This window comes from Osmerus mordax, chromosome 1 (assembly GCF_038355195.1).
Source record: "Osmerus mordax isolate fOsmMor3 chromosome 1, fOsmMor3.pri, whole genome shotgun sequence".
NCBI classification, from domain to species: domain Eukaryota; kingdom Metazoa; phylum Chordata; class Actinopteri; order Osmeriformes; family Osmeridae; genus Osmerus; species Osmerus mordax.
The window spans coordinates 7,972,505-7,988,030 of NC_090050.1; the positions used below are offsets into that span (position 1 = coordinate 7,972,505).

The 15,526-nt window shown below is 38.4% G+C and overlaps 1 protein-coding gene across 1 annotated transcript; it reads left to right on the forward strand.

Moving 5' to 3' along the window:
• The first annotated feature begins 2,573 nt into the window (after nt 1-2,573).
• On the forward strand, nt 2,574-8,654 carry cd8b (cd8 beta). Its single transcript, XM_067240981.1, has 6 exons — nt 2,574-2,781; nt 4,110-4,484; nt 5,645-5,737; nt 5,869-5,955; nt 7,644-7,677; nt 7,959-8,654. The coding sequence occupies exons 1-6, from the start codon at nt 2,733-2,735 to the stop codon at nt 7,966-7,968; spliced, it is 648 nt and encodes a 215-aa protein (XP_067097082.1). The 5' UTR covers nt 2,574-2,732; the 3' UTR covers nt 7,969-8,654.
• The last annotated feature ends 6,872 nt before the right edge of the window (nt 8,655-15,526 follow it).

Genomic DNA, 15,526 nt, shown 5'->3' on the forward strand with positions numbered 1-15,526 from the left:
ATTTAAACTCTGATTTTCAATTAGAGACAATGCCTATTCACTCTAGGTAGTGGTCTTTAAAGTAGTAGTTTCAAAATGTGCATGTTTTACCTTGCATTGTTTAAAGTACTATAGCATGTGACATTTTTGTTTAACAGAAACTTCTAAAGACCTTTGTGTCTTTATGTCTGCACTACACACAACAAAAAACATTTCTACACATGGCTTTGGAACTTGAGTCGTAGACACCAACAAAGGCTTTGACTTTCACAGAGGCGTGTAGGGTGAGAGAGAGATACTATGAAGCCCCCCTGAGATCTCCTGTTTTCAAAGAATCCTGTGGTCACGTTCCTTTGTCTCTTTCGAATCCCAGACCCTCGTAGAGCCAGGCGGTGCCCACATCCTCCCCTTTACGACCCCCACCTAGACCTTAATGTGCTCCCGCACCCACCCCCCATGCCTCCTAGATTCCTCAGCCTCACCCACACGACACACTGCCAAACTATATAGCAGTATTTTATTTCATTAAAATATCTGAGTCTTCTGTGTGCCATGAAAAAATGAATTGTGAATCAAAGGGTTATCCGTTCATGATTACTGTTACTTACCTGTATGGATTCTCAGAAGCAAGAAAGTGTATTGTCCCCAACATAATATACTTTTTCTTTCATTCTTCAATGTGATCTTCCAAGCAATGTTTTCTGGAAGGTACGCTTTTGACCCTTTTTGAGACCTTTGTAACTCATCGCTCCAACAGTTTAAGAGTGTTCTATCATATGTGCCACTTTGGTTCATTTACATATGTACATCTATTTGACAGTGATCTACCTTCCTTATAGTGTTAACTTTGTGTTGACAACAAATGTGGAGACGCTTTCTTTTGATTCCATAGTTACATCCAAGGTTGCAGTATCAAAAGCTTCTCAATGCGCTGGTTTTTCATTAGTCAATTTAATCTGTGCATGGTATTATGTGACTTACAAATGGAAAAAGGTACATTTATTCACATTTTATTCAAAGTGGTAACATTTACGACATACTGATAGTGGTCAGTTTCCTGCTTTTTCTTTCAGAAAAAGAAAAAAGGACTCTGGCGGGTTGTGTGTCTTATTTTGCTGGTTTTAAGGCTCTCTCCCCTGGTATTTAGCACGGCATGCTGTGCTGTCACAGCTGGGCTCCTCTGGGTCACACACCTGGGCCAGAGGTTAGGGCTCAGCAAAGGGATTCAGCCCTATAACTCGCAAACCACATAACAAAACAGTTCTTCATTTTGGTTGTTGCTTCAGAAGTCTCAACAGCTTTTATACGTTTCAAGGGGTGACTGCTCAATGACAAAGCCATTCCGTGTGTCTTGGTCTGTCAGTCTTTAGAAATATTGTCAATAGAAGATATGTTGTTTTTTGCTAAGCAGTGTATACTGCATATAATTTGTTCAGCTGCTACAATCCAATTTTGGGAACAAAGGGATATTTTCTTATTGTACTTCTTGGTCCAGGAGTTTTGTCCATATTGGCTTTTGAAAAGGTATTCACACCACTTTTTCCATTTTGTTGTGTTACCATCTTTTAAACATTCAAAAATGAATGGAATTAATTTTCATAGATTCTGCATGTGGCACATTTTGAACTGGACATAATTTAGAAAGTCCCACACCTGCATACATGAGGTCCCATACTAAGTCAAAAACCAAATCATGAAATTGAATCAACTCAATGTATAATTCTGAGATAGAGTTGTGTTAAACAGAATAGAGATGGTGAGCGCATTGAGCTCCATAATTACAGGAAAAAAACTAAGACATTTGGAACCATCAACACTTTTGTACAGCTGGTCTTCCGGCCAAACTAGCCTTGCCAGGAAGGGTCTTGATTAGGGAGGTGATGAATGTGCTGCTCTTCATCAGTCAGACCTTTACTGTAGAGTGGCTAGAACGAAGCATTTACTGAGTAAATGACATGTAAGAATCAGTTAGAATTTTAAGTTCCAAACGGCACTTAAAATTTAACGCGATGGCCTTGATACCATGAGATACATTTTACGAATACCAGGCACTGATCAACACCTGACTACAACCATCCCTACGGTGAAACAGGTTGATCACAACATCACACCAAGGGGACATACATATAAGTAGCAGGGACCAGGGTACTGATTTAACGGATTTAAATGAATGTTGAATGGAGGGATCCTTGCAGAGAACCTGATCCGAGCATGACCTCAGACCAAGGCACACTCAAGATCACCTGAAGCTGTAATCATCAATTTTTCAAAGAACTGAATAAAGTGTGACAATACATGTAAATAAATATGAACTATTTAAGTAGATTTTGTATTTGTAATTTTTTTTTATTTTATATGTCCTGAGATTAAGACCTTTATATTGGATATTTAGGCGAGGATCGATGTGTGTGTACGCATGTCCAAGTCTGTTTCAAGGCATATCACTGGGTGGGGCCTTGTGAATGTGCATGAATGTGTGTGTGTAAGTGTATCTCTGCAATCTGTGTGTTAGCTGTGTGTGTGTGTGTTGTCCTGTACAGTATAAGTAGTGTGTGTGCTATCTGTAAAACTCAGTCTGTGATAGGCCCCCTGTATGTGGATCTGTGTAGTCACGTAGGGGTGTTAGCTTGGCGACACTTGGCCCTGACAGCTCAGTTCCTCCCTTCATCTTTGACAGTTACAGAGAGGGAAAAGAAAGCTTGTTTTTGCCGACCTTCAACTGACGTTCGAGGCGTACACTCCTGACCTCTAGGATGACCCCACTAGCGCTAGCATGGGCAGCGATGTGTTTGTGGACCACAGGTAGGTCACCATGTCTAAATCTCTCAGTCTTTTTATACTTATATGACACGCTTTGTCATAGGGGGAACCTGTCCTTAGATTAACGTTGTGTGTTTTGAGTTGTCAATCAATGTTGGTTAGGCTGCATGTCATTATTTTCAACATATTTAGCTCAAACATCAGAAATAGAGCAATGGTTTTGTTATTTTGTAGAGCTGTATGGGAATTTTATGAATGGGACATCAAATAAATAGCTAAGAGGCATTGCACAATGGACGACAGCAGTCCTACTCTACTCCAATATTTTTATGCAAAATATAATTATTTTAATGTATTAATACTATATGATTCTGTTCGGTTTTGTAGCTATAGGATGACATTTTGCATTATTTCTATACATTTTTTACAAATGGATCAATTCATAAATACGGAATGAAACAACAATTTCATGGCTATTTTTGAACGCTGTAGCTATTTAACCAGCGCTAACAATAAAGATAATATTGACACACAAACAAATCTTCAAGTTAGAAAGTTTAACTTTTTTTTTTTTGTGCCAAGTTTGACCTTTATCGCTGATGGACCAAAGGGCACCAAGACCTGCACTAAATGTCGGACCCTATAAACAAACAGAATTTCAGACAGCAAACTGAGATTTTCTGAAATAAGGTCCATGAGCTATTCTATAATGAGATCTAGCTTAGCATGGCATATTTCATCATTGTCATATTTTATCATTGTCCTAACCTTGTTCACAGAACAAGGTTAGGAAACCAGTCAAACAAAGTGGATCTACAAAAATATCGCAATACCTGCCTTACATTAACCTTTCCAGATAACTCCTTTCTTTCCTTGCTGCCACTGAATTGTTTGAAAGCAACATCATTATCAAATTTCCACTGTTGCAAAACAACCAGTTGCATGTTGAGACATATATATAAATACACGTGTCAAAGCTTGCTTACTTCATCCTACATGGTGCCATCTTAGGCTCAAACAAGTCTGCCTTCTTTCCACACCAATGTATTCTTGACGGTAACTTAGTGTAAAAAGGACATGGTTTTATGTTGCCTTGTGTGTTATACTTATGATATTTAACATATTCATGATATCCAAGCAGACGAAGTTAGGTCCAGTCTCACTAACCACACTGTCCAGCACATGAAAATTCACACTTTGGTTTGTGCACATTTTTTCATACAGTTTGCTCTTTGACCCCTCACCTGTTGGCTTACAACATACACAAATAAATGTAAATGTGAATGAGCTCCATTCTGCTATAGGTACTGTAAATGACCATATCACATTGTCACACCCTCAATCTTTCTGTTTCTCTTCCTGTCAACCAGTGTCCAGCAAGCCTCCTGAAATGACCCTCCAAGTTCTCTACCCCAAGATCTTTGACAATGAAACCCTAACCTGCGATTGCTCCAACGGTTGCATTGATGTGTTCTGGTTCCGCAGTGTACACAGCAAAAACGGCTCTGTCTTCCAATTTCTTGTCCACGCCAACAAGGTAGAGCGAGTGAAGTACAGGTCTGACATGGCCCCAAAGGATCAAGAGCGTTACAGGATCAGTGTGCGAGATTCTGGGGCCACGGTGGCTTTCTTGCTACGCATACATTTTGTGACGGAGATGGATGCAGGATTTTACTTCTGTTTATTCCGAAAACAGAACATGCCTCAGGAACCATTGAGATCTGGGGTTCTGCTGAGGCCTGGAGGTGAGAGTAACCCAAATGTTAAGCTCCACACTCAGCTTTAAATCAAATTCGGATTAAATGGGTATTAGAAATATCCTGATAAATAAAAAAAAGTATTGAATTATCAACACCAGGAATTTGCTTACACATTTGTGTGCTTTTAGACTTAACACAGAACGTGTATTTAGAGTTGGAACTTATGATGCACGTCTCTACCTTCACACTTCAACACACAAATACAATGCCTTGGAACTTAGACAGCATTGAATCGCACAATGCAACAACTCCACCATGTCTACTCATGTCTATGGATTGATCTTGCTTTGTAAAATTAAGTAATCTCCCAGTCCACAAAAAACTGCTTTCTTACCACCATGACTGTATGGGTTGCCAAACTGAGTGGCTAGATGCTGGCTATGGAGAAATACCTGCAGGTCCACTGTATATCCCTTTTTCATCATTTCAAGAAAAAACTTGAAGTTAGATAACTGTCAACAAAACAAGAACCAAGAAGTCACCCATGGTCAGTTCCAAACAAAAGGATAACCCATGGAGTTACACAAATCAAAAGTGTCTATAAAGTATACATATGGCAAATTCGTACTTTCACATTTTGAGCCAACCAAGTGGACTTCATAGGTCATCCCTTGCCAGTGCCTGGCACTATAAACATGATGAGCTGCTACATTATCCCACATTCTAGAAATGCCAGGTGTCAGGTGTTTGATCGAGGAAGTGATCAGAGTTGCAAAGAGAAGTCTGTGCAGAGCCGCTGCACCTTATTCTGTTTGGTATGATAACATAGTCTCTCACATTCAGGTCCTGAATTTGCTGAAGCAAAATAGGTCAGGACAAAGGGAAAAAAGTAAACACAAAATTACAAACAAAAACATGTTTGTTAAAGGCTCAACGTATGTTCGATGAAAGCAGTTTACACAATTGTCTGCAATTTTGACACAAGGTTATACACCAATAAATTGTACATCATAGTAATCATGAATTTATTCCAAAATGAACATTAGAGAGACCAATATCTCACTTCAACAGCACAGTATTGAGGTAAACCTTATCTGGTTTTGAACAGTTTTAACTGTTGGATCTATTAGATTGATTGATTAGTATTTTGAATCATTTTCTAATTGTATGTCCGTGTACAATATCTGTGTGTTTTTGTCATTCAGTATCTCCTCCAACTCCTCCCCCTGTGACGAAGCCACAGAGGAAAATCATTCCAATTTGCCGCTGTACCATCAGCAGAAGTAATCACCCTAAAGGTAAGCTCTGTTTGATAATTCCCTAATTGTGTCAGTTAACATGTCTTCTTTTGGTTGATTATGGTGTTTTGTTTAATAAAACGGGTCAGGTAACTGATTCTGCACGAGTAAATGCTGGTGGTGTATTTTAGGCTGTGGCACCATGGTCCTCTGGCCCCTGGTCGGAATACTTCTGGGCCTGGCGGTCGCCCTGATCTCCACTCTCTACTACTTCAGTCGTGAGTGTCTGTCTTGTTTTCTGGAAATTCTGTTCAAAGACTGTGGCAGACTACATTCCATGGTAGTTTATTGTTCCTCATAATGAGATTAGGATGTTTGAATTACCTCCACCACATCCATAACATAAATTGGCTTGGTGTTATGGAGATGAAGTCTTGCATGAAGAAGGTTTCTTAATGTACGCTTTCCTACATGAGCTGTAAGCTGTTAGATTTGGCAATAAATCAATATTGGCAATATATTAATTTGACAATTAGCAAGTGTTTTACTTTGAGTAGGTCAGGATATCGTAACAATTAGATTAAAGTGCAGACTCTCACCGTCATTTTGAGAGGATATTCCTACAAATCAAAAAATCAATTTAGTTAATTATACCACTTTCCAAAGACAGGCTCCCTATGTATGATACACCACCAAATATTATTGGAAAGTTTAACATAATCTACAATAAAATACTCTTATTTAAAAGTTGATATTATTTCCATACAATCACTGCCTGAAGTCGGCAACCGACAGACATCATCAAGCTCTCGGCCGCATCATCAGCGGACAATGTTGCTCTTCCAGGCCTGTGCCGCGGCAGTCTTCAGTTCCTGCTCTTTGGGAGGGGTGAGGGGGTGGGGGGGTGGGGTTGTCATCAGTTTCCTGTCCTTTGTGTAAAATACTTGCTTTTTTTGATTCGGATAGGGTCAACTATTTAGCTAGCCAACAGTTAGAATCATTTGACCATTGGAGTCTCCTTGGTTGTTTTGGTAGAATGTTTGTTGTTGCATGATGACGCGCCATCCAATAAGCTGGAGGAATTTTGTTGTTTCTGAGCAGATTCAATATTAATTTAAACTTCAGAATTCATACTGTTGCTGCCAGTTAAATCATCAGTGAGCCAGTATCCAGAGTATGCAGGAGCCAGTATCCAGTTTCCTGAGCCATTATTATTTTATTATTTCATTTGTCCTTATCACTTTGTTTTATGTCTGTCTAGAATACAACTGTCTAAGCTCTTCAGGTACTATTTAGCATAATGTAACCTGGCCTAAATGATTTTCATGCTTACTGAGGTTCTGTAGGTTTAAACGCCTAAGCCTGCATCCTGGAGAAGGCTTGTGAATGTTGGGCTGTTGTCAGTTTTTGTAAATTTTTACTCACTCACAATAGAGAGGGTACTTTGGTCATCTATCTTGGTCTCACGGGTAGTTTTAAATAGTTTAGCTCATCTCTGCTTTTCATTTTGATAATGAATAACATGGTTGATTTTGGACTGCCCAAGTTTTTGTCCCATATATGTACATTTTTTATGTTACTTTATGACAGACAGTTTAGTTTGCATTGCAACCACTGTGTTTATCATGTTGTTGCACCACAAACAACAATAAGCAAAGCATAGAATAGACTCGATATTGACAGTTCTCTTTTGCACTAACCACACACATCTATTCACCTGCCTCATGAAGGACAGCTGTGGTGTCAATTCAGTAAATACTAGTAAGTAAGAGGGGGGTGAAAAATTGTGAATTTGTATACACTTTGATTTCAACAATATGGAAAATGCCTGCAAATTAGAGCTGACCGTCTGCATTCACATATACTGCTCACAGTATATGGCCATAAACATGCTTCATTTGGAAACTGCATTCATGTGTTTTTTTTATGTTTAACATGTATATATATTTTTCATTTACACACATAGGACTACCAAGAAAGTGCAGGCATCAGTTTGCCAAGTAAGTAACGTCAAGTCACAACACACTAGTTGCCGAATTATATATGTTTTCATCATATGAATTTTTGAATATTTGTATTTACTATCATTACTATCATGTACAGTTTCTAACTTATTGTACATACATTTAGGTGATATAACTAGTTATTTTGGACACAGTTCACAACTGAACTTGTTTAGTGGTTGGTATTTCAGGCAACTTTTGATCATCCCAAAAATGATATTGTCAGTTTGTCAGGAATTCTTATTTACTCTAAAATGTTTTTCTTTTTTTCTTTATAGGAAGAGGTAGTTGAATTGAAAAGGAGGGGCTACTCTACAGATGGGCACAGGTGTGTGTCTGTATGGACACTTATAATGTTGAACTTCAACACAAGAAAGGTCAATCCCAGGAAACCCACTTTGACTGAAACATTGAAGAACGCAATCCACAATTATTGCCAACTTATTTGTCCAGGTTATGTTTAAAAAAATAGGTTATATTTTTATACGATAAATATTGTTAGAGAACAGGATTTTTCCATTGAAAAATGTATTTAACGTTTATTGACGTCAACTCATCCAAACACCTGATTGGGTTCACGTTTGTAGAGGACCCGCCTCAGGACTTCAATTTGTTCTTCAATATGAGGAGAATTTGACGCAAACTACCAGCTTTTCATCACTTTCAACATCTCAACTGCTGATCCGGCCCAACTCCAAGTTCTTCTTGATATGTTTAATATTTAGAATCAATGCTTATAATTTCTAAAGAAATGCATGTATCTCAACAGAACTTGTTTTTGTATAGCACTGCTGTGTGTAAAATGTCATAATTGATAAATATATCTAATTGTATATAATTATGAACCCTCTCTGCATGCATTCTAGCTTAATGTGGTCCTTGCCATAATTTCATGTAAATGTACTGTTATAATGTTATCTCTAATGAACTAATTTCTCTCAAAACCTCCCACCTTTGAATCAACTTCATAATACTGGTCTTCACCAGGCTCTAGAACTGAATACATGTAACATGCATGTTAATTAACATTAACATTCAGCTGAAATAAGAGATAATTAGACATAGAGTTAAAGGAAAAGGTCAACAAAAAGCACAAGGATCAACGAACATCTGGGAAAGTGTACATTAACTACCATGTAACAACAGAGCAAAGCTAAAAAAAACGTTGCAAGTATGTAGGAATTGTAATAACGTGCTATTACAGGTTAGCATCTAGTACAATAGTGTAAGGCACCATGTGGGGGAGGGGTGTAACAGCATTAACATCCACTTAGCCTTGAAGAACCGAAAGCCTTACACTCCCATACCAAGTTTCACTTATGGGAGGCGAAATTGTGTAGCATGTACCACTTTAGTGTATCAAACATCTCTTCATAAATGTTGCCTATGTGAAGTAGCAATTCAAGCAGTTGAGCACATGACTACAACATCTTCCCCACTTTTTGAACATGGCAAATCTGCCCCCCCTCACACACACACTTTATTAAGGACATTTTTTTTTAACATGTCCCAACCATATTAGAAAACAAATCTACAAACCTAATCAAACTCATAGGATAATCTAATGCTACAGTAATTATTGTGATTAGCTTAGGAAGACTGTATTATCACAAACAAATTGTTGAACCTTCCACTTTCTTCCACAGAATGTTGCTATACACCTTTAATCAGTCTTTTATTTGATCAAGATACAAAGGTTCAAACCTTGCATCCAGAATAGTATAACATAAGCCACGTGCTAATTTAAATAAAGTTGGGTTTCCAATTACATCTACACCATCATTACACAAGAGGGGGTCAGATGGCTGAGCGGTTAGGGAATCGGGCTATTAATCAGAAGGTTGCCGGTTCAATTCCCGCTGTGCAAAATTATGTTGTGTCCGTGGGCAAGGCACTTCACTCTACTTGCCTCGGGGGAATCTCCCTGTACTTATTGTAAGTCACTCTGGATAAGAGTGTCTACTAAATGTAAGAGTCTTTTGTGAGAGACTAAGGCTGTTTGCAACCTTTTCTAAAGCTTATGAGACAGAATTCACGATCCACCAAGACTCAGGGTATAAGTGAATAAGTATGTTTGCGTGTGTGTGTGCGTTCTTTGTGTGTGTTCATTAAAGTCTGGTTAGGTGTCATGCAGGGTTCAAACATTCACCCTGATGCTGATTTCTCGACTGTAGCAGATCTTCAAATGAAGCAGAAACTGTACAGAAATGTTGTCTTACACTGTGCATTTGTTCTCTTCTGATTGTACGGAAGAAAGTCTCTCTTTTGAGGTGATCATTAAAGCCTGTTCTCTGTTTCATTTGGAAAATGTATGTGTCAATCTAAGGATTATATACTTTGCTAGAGTAATTAAGATTGTCAGTACATCAGCAAACATTGCTAAAACTGTCTGTGTGTAGACAGGTGGGAAGGAAAGTGAAGTAATCGATTCAATTATGTGATTGAAAGGGATTATAAACTTTCTATAGGCACTCTTTATGAACGAGCTGTTTCCTAAATACACACCTACAGACGTGTGTTTGTGGAGTGGGTGGAGTGTTTCCCTCTTTCAATATTTAGTTTGGTGGAAGCAGAGTGGGAGAGTAATGGGTGGGACAATTTCTTACCTTCCTTTTGATCACTTGTATAGTATTGCATTAAATGCGCTTTTAGAGACACCATACACAGACATGATGGAAATGTAGTTCAAGTTTTCAGTTTATTTTCCATTTGCAACAAGTACAAGCACAGGTACATTGGAATTCTTTCAGCCTGCTTGGTCCTTCCTATCACTCTAACATAAGTCCTGTATCTAGGTTCCACATTTTTATTTCAAAATAAATTAATCCTAATCCTATGTGATGTTTATGTTTATTGATACAATCCAGTTGTTGACAGCTTGTGATCGGCACATCAGGTTAGTGTTATGACACCTGTAGTTTTCTAACCAGAGAAGTTTTCTAACCAGAGAAGCAGAAAACATCTGTTTTTAGCGGTTCTTTAGGTCTAAGCAAGTGAACAAGACGCTTTCCTGTGCAACGTTGAGAGAATGAGAAAGAGAGAGGTAGAGAAAGAGAAGACGTGCATGTTGAGATACTATCGCTCTCCTTCTCTATTCTTTTACCTTTGAGTTGCTCAGCTCGAACTGAAACAAAACGACCACAGCAAAAACCACATATCTTGCCACAGGCAAGAGGCAGAGACAGAGAGGGGGAGAAGGAGAGGGAAGGAGAAGGTGAAACCATACGTATACTAGGGTGGTACAAACTGTATCTGAACTTTGGTTATTTTAATTAATATACTGTTGTTTAGAACAGTGTTGATATGTTGTGTCTTTCCTGTCAAATACATAACTGTAAAAACTAATTAAGAATGAACAAACAAAAAAGAAGAACTGCAGAATCTTACATCGCTTTGTCTTTTAGGCAGTGTGCAATAACAGTGTAAATTCAATAAATCTATACAGATATGATAAAATAACAAATGAGATTTGGAAAAAGGAAAAGAAAAGGACATTTTTTCATCTAACCTATAGGTTACTTCCTCCAGCAACTCTAATGCAGTCATCAAGCGGTTAAGAAATTTTGGATTTGGCATTTAAAAATGCAATTGAAAATTGCAATTGTCCTATTGCAAGTTTTTTTTTTTTTTTTTACTTTTTTCTATTATTTTATATGATCTTCATACAAATCTCCTACCCCACACTGACTCATGATTTGAGGATGTATTTTTTCATGAACAGCTGCTTGACAATTCCATTGTCTGCCACTCATAAAATCATTCAATCACTAACCTAAACATGTAAGATTTTAATTTGATTTTGCTGTTGTTTTCTTCATTGTTGTTATCTCAAGTTTCAGTTTTTAACCTTAAAAAACGTTACAGCGAACTAATAACCCTTTCCTATTGTGTTGAGCGGTTAGGGAAGCGAGCTAGTAATCTGAAGGTAGCTAGTTCGATTCCCGGCCGTGTCAAATGACGTTGTGTCCTTGGGCAAGGCACTTCACCCTACTTGCCTCGAGGGGAATGTCCCTGTACTTACTGTAAGTCGCTCTGGATAAGAGCGTCTGCTAAATGACTAAATGTAAATGTTTTGTCATGTTTCCTAACATTTGTACCTTGACCATAGTTTCCAATGCTACAGCAGTGAGGAAGTCTCAGACAATGTATGAAAGAGGTACGTTAGACTATCATTCTCTACAGCGATAACACATGGTGTCAAAAACCATATAGTGTCCAAAACCTATATAGGCCTTTGCTGGTAGGTGTTCTTTCAAGTGGCTTGATGCTTTTAGGATACCAATCCATGGCACACAATCCCACTGTTTCCGAGTGTTTAAGACAAATGATCATGTTGACACATTTAATTGTATGAAAATGTTTTACCATCATCGTATTTGAGTACTAAATGTAACATGCAACATAAAACATTACATAATTAAAGGCTAGACTGTACACAGTACAACAATTTCATAATGTCACAATCATATTTTTCTACTTTGTTATTAATAGGGTATTTCTGACTACCACACACAATAAATGTTTCATCGAGCATAGGGTAATTCATCTATTTAGATAACCTTTTATTACATCCAGTGATAGATTTGACAAAAAAGTATACATTTACAGTCTTACTTATTTGTTACTTCAATTTCTACAACAGTACGTTTCTTAAAAGCTTAAAGGTCAACTCTGATTACCCAAATCAACATAGTAACATGATTATGTTCAGAACATGCAGTGGTTTGACTAAGCTATAAGATACTAATCTAGTGACCTTATTAAATGACAAAATAAGTCTTTCATGTAACAACCATACATGTGCGGACTAAAGTCCAGCTCTATATTGTAGCAGCATTCATTTTATACCATCAGGGCTTTTTCAAGGTAATGATGATCATTTACAACCGATCATCTTTATATTTACAGCATCAAGATTTTGGAAACATTTCAACCTCAACTGTACAATGTGTTTGAATATATTTGTGTGTATGTAATCTTGTGTGCACGTGTGATTTGGTGTGTACTTACTGTCCATGATTTCACACTGCTGTTTCAGGTTGCTTTCCACATCTCCCACAATGCACCTAGGGTCTGGAATATAGAGGTGATGCGAAGCTAACATATAGTATCCGGATAGATCGTCTGTTGCAATTCATATGGTAGAACCCTTCTTTCTTTCTTTCTTTCTTTCTTTGAATGGAATGTTAGTCATATTGTTATTCTTATGTTCAGGGGACTCTCTTTGTCACTGGCATCCCTTGGTCACCCCCTACACCACTTTCACACACACACATACACACACACTCACACATGCATACTCACATTGCTCTGTTTCAGCTGGAGATCCCATGTGTGACTAAGACAGGGAAGCCCATGCAGGTGGGGGACATTGACTCAGTGAGAGAAAGCACCATAAAGGTGTGTGTGTGTGTGTGTGAGTGAGAGAGAGGGAGATTATTTGAATGTGTGTGTATGACTCAACACTGAAAAAGGCAAATGGAACTCAGAGTGGGCTAACACTCAGAGTGCCTCTCTGTCTGACTAGGTCTTCCTGGACACCCACCTGATAGAGAACATCAACAGAATCCCCCTGGTGACTATAAAGGACATGTAGTTTGGGGGAAGAATATTTCCACTTCACTAAAGTGAACATTTACGTGTTTGATTTATTACTGATGGTCTTTTTTCTTTTTATATTTGGTGAAGTACCATAAATGGCCCATCATTGATTTTTTTAAGATAAACCTGGTTACAGGGTGTTCGATTCCTGGTGGTCCCAGTGTTAAAAGAGAACATTTGGGACTTATTTATCACAAGTACAGTGTCAGCAACCGTGATGTAGTCGGTGATTAAGATATTGGTTAGTTGATATGGTGACACACAGATAAACACACACACACACAGATTCCTGGAATTATAATATGACAGTTCCCATGCCTGTGATGCCAGTGACCGTGATGCAGCCAGTGATAAAGCATTGGCAACTAAACTATGACTGGTTATGGCTGCTAGTTCTTCTAATTTGACAGCATGTCTGTTCTCTTGTACATTTCCCTATTTCCCTAGTTAAAAAGACAGAATGTGCATTTGCTTGTACTTTTCCCAATGTATAATCAAAATGCCTAACAATTTGTTGAATAACCTGGTACATTTTTCACCGAGTTTAAAAGACCAACTCTATAAATGGAAGAGACAACGTTCTTTTGGTATAGAAACCTGAGAGAATGAATAATACATCTTCTTAATTTTCCTTTTATTGACATTTAATTCAAACTATGAGAATGTTAAGGATATCATATCAAACCTAGCTAGCTAATATGGCAGTTTATCAACCCTCTGGGACAGCCTGGTGGGTTGCCTTGTCTGTTAGAAAACTGTGTCCCTTATATATTCTCAAATATACTTTTTGTCTTGTCCAAACAACTTCACCAACTTCACTGCATGTTCTTGGGTCCTGAGCCACACACATGGCAAATTCAACTTCAGACAGTGCCCAGCTCGAGAGATAATTGAGCCACAGACACACACACACAAATTCCTGGCATTATAGTATGATTATCATGATTTTCATGTATTACACAATTTATCATTGCCTACTTAGGCTGCCATTCATGATATTCCACCGACAATACCTTCTATGTTATGTTGTCATGTGACGGGTCCCCCAAATAAATTCCGGCTTCAGGCCCCAAAAAGTCTAGAAACGGCACTGCAGGGGTGATTAATCACAATTGCAGTTGTTGTTTTTCATAGACCGAGGAAGCGCAGGCACAAGATGTCGCAATTATGTTATTGCAACATGAACAAAGTCAGAAAGTCAGTGTAGCGACATTTATATCAGTAACTCATGTGTTTTCTCTGCAACGACAGTGGAAAAGTTAATACGCCCACTTAAACCAGTCTGACATGCTACCTTACATAATATTGACTGCCTCTAAAACCCACTCTCCATAATTTAACAGGAAATGCGCACCATTGCGCCACATTTTACGAATACTGGTTACAGTGAATAAGCATAGCCAATTAAGTTAAAAACAAAAACAAAGTAGGCTTACTTTCGTTGACCTTATGAGATTATGTCTCCATTTCCGCAGATACCTAAGTGAACATACTATGAATGGTGGATTTCAAAAGATAGCCTATTCGGTTTGTCTTGTATGTAGGTTACAGCTACATTCTGATTAATCTTTCCCTATGCAATGTGAAGCCTTTAACGCTAAAGCGAAAAATTGCGTGTGCATTTATCACCTTTTAGGCCAATGTTATCAGTCTCAAACTGGCTATTTTTTTCAGGGCGACCAGGGACACACGTAATTGCAATCAGATGAATCTGATATACCTACTAAAACACAGCCTGTGAATGAAATTCACAGCAGTTGTATGGTGATAGGTGGAAATTAAACAGATACATTGAAAATTAGACTTACGCAAAGGACCATCACTGCCCTGAAGCGTTGAGGATGCAGAGGTGCACGAGTCAGGTTGATGGCTACTGATTGGGCAGCTCGAGTCGGCGATAGTGTGACAGACAATGTAATAGTCTGTCCATAGCGAAATGTCTGGTGGCATGGGACATTTCATTCAGTGCATTGGTCAAACGGTGTGCGAACCGTTGAAAGATTTGTGAATCAACGGCAGAACCATGAGAAGTTAACTGCAAGATCACAACGCGAAAATATGAGGGAGTGCTATTACGCACCGGGGAAACTAAACTTGCGTCAACATGGGCAACATCATGGGTCTATGCGAGTCGTGCCACAAAGTGAATAATTTAGCCTTCGATTTAGCTATTTTCAGTGTGCTAAACAGGATGCCTCTCCCCTTTGAGCAACACTAGAAGGTCGTTAGTCAATGGAGTCTAGCG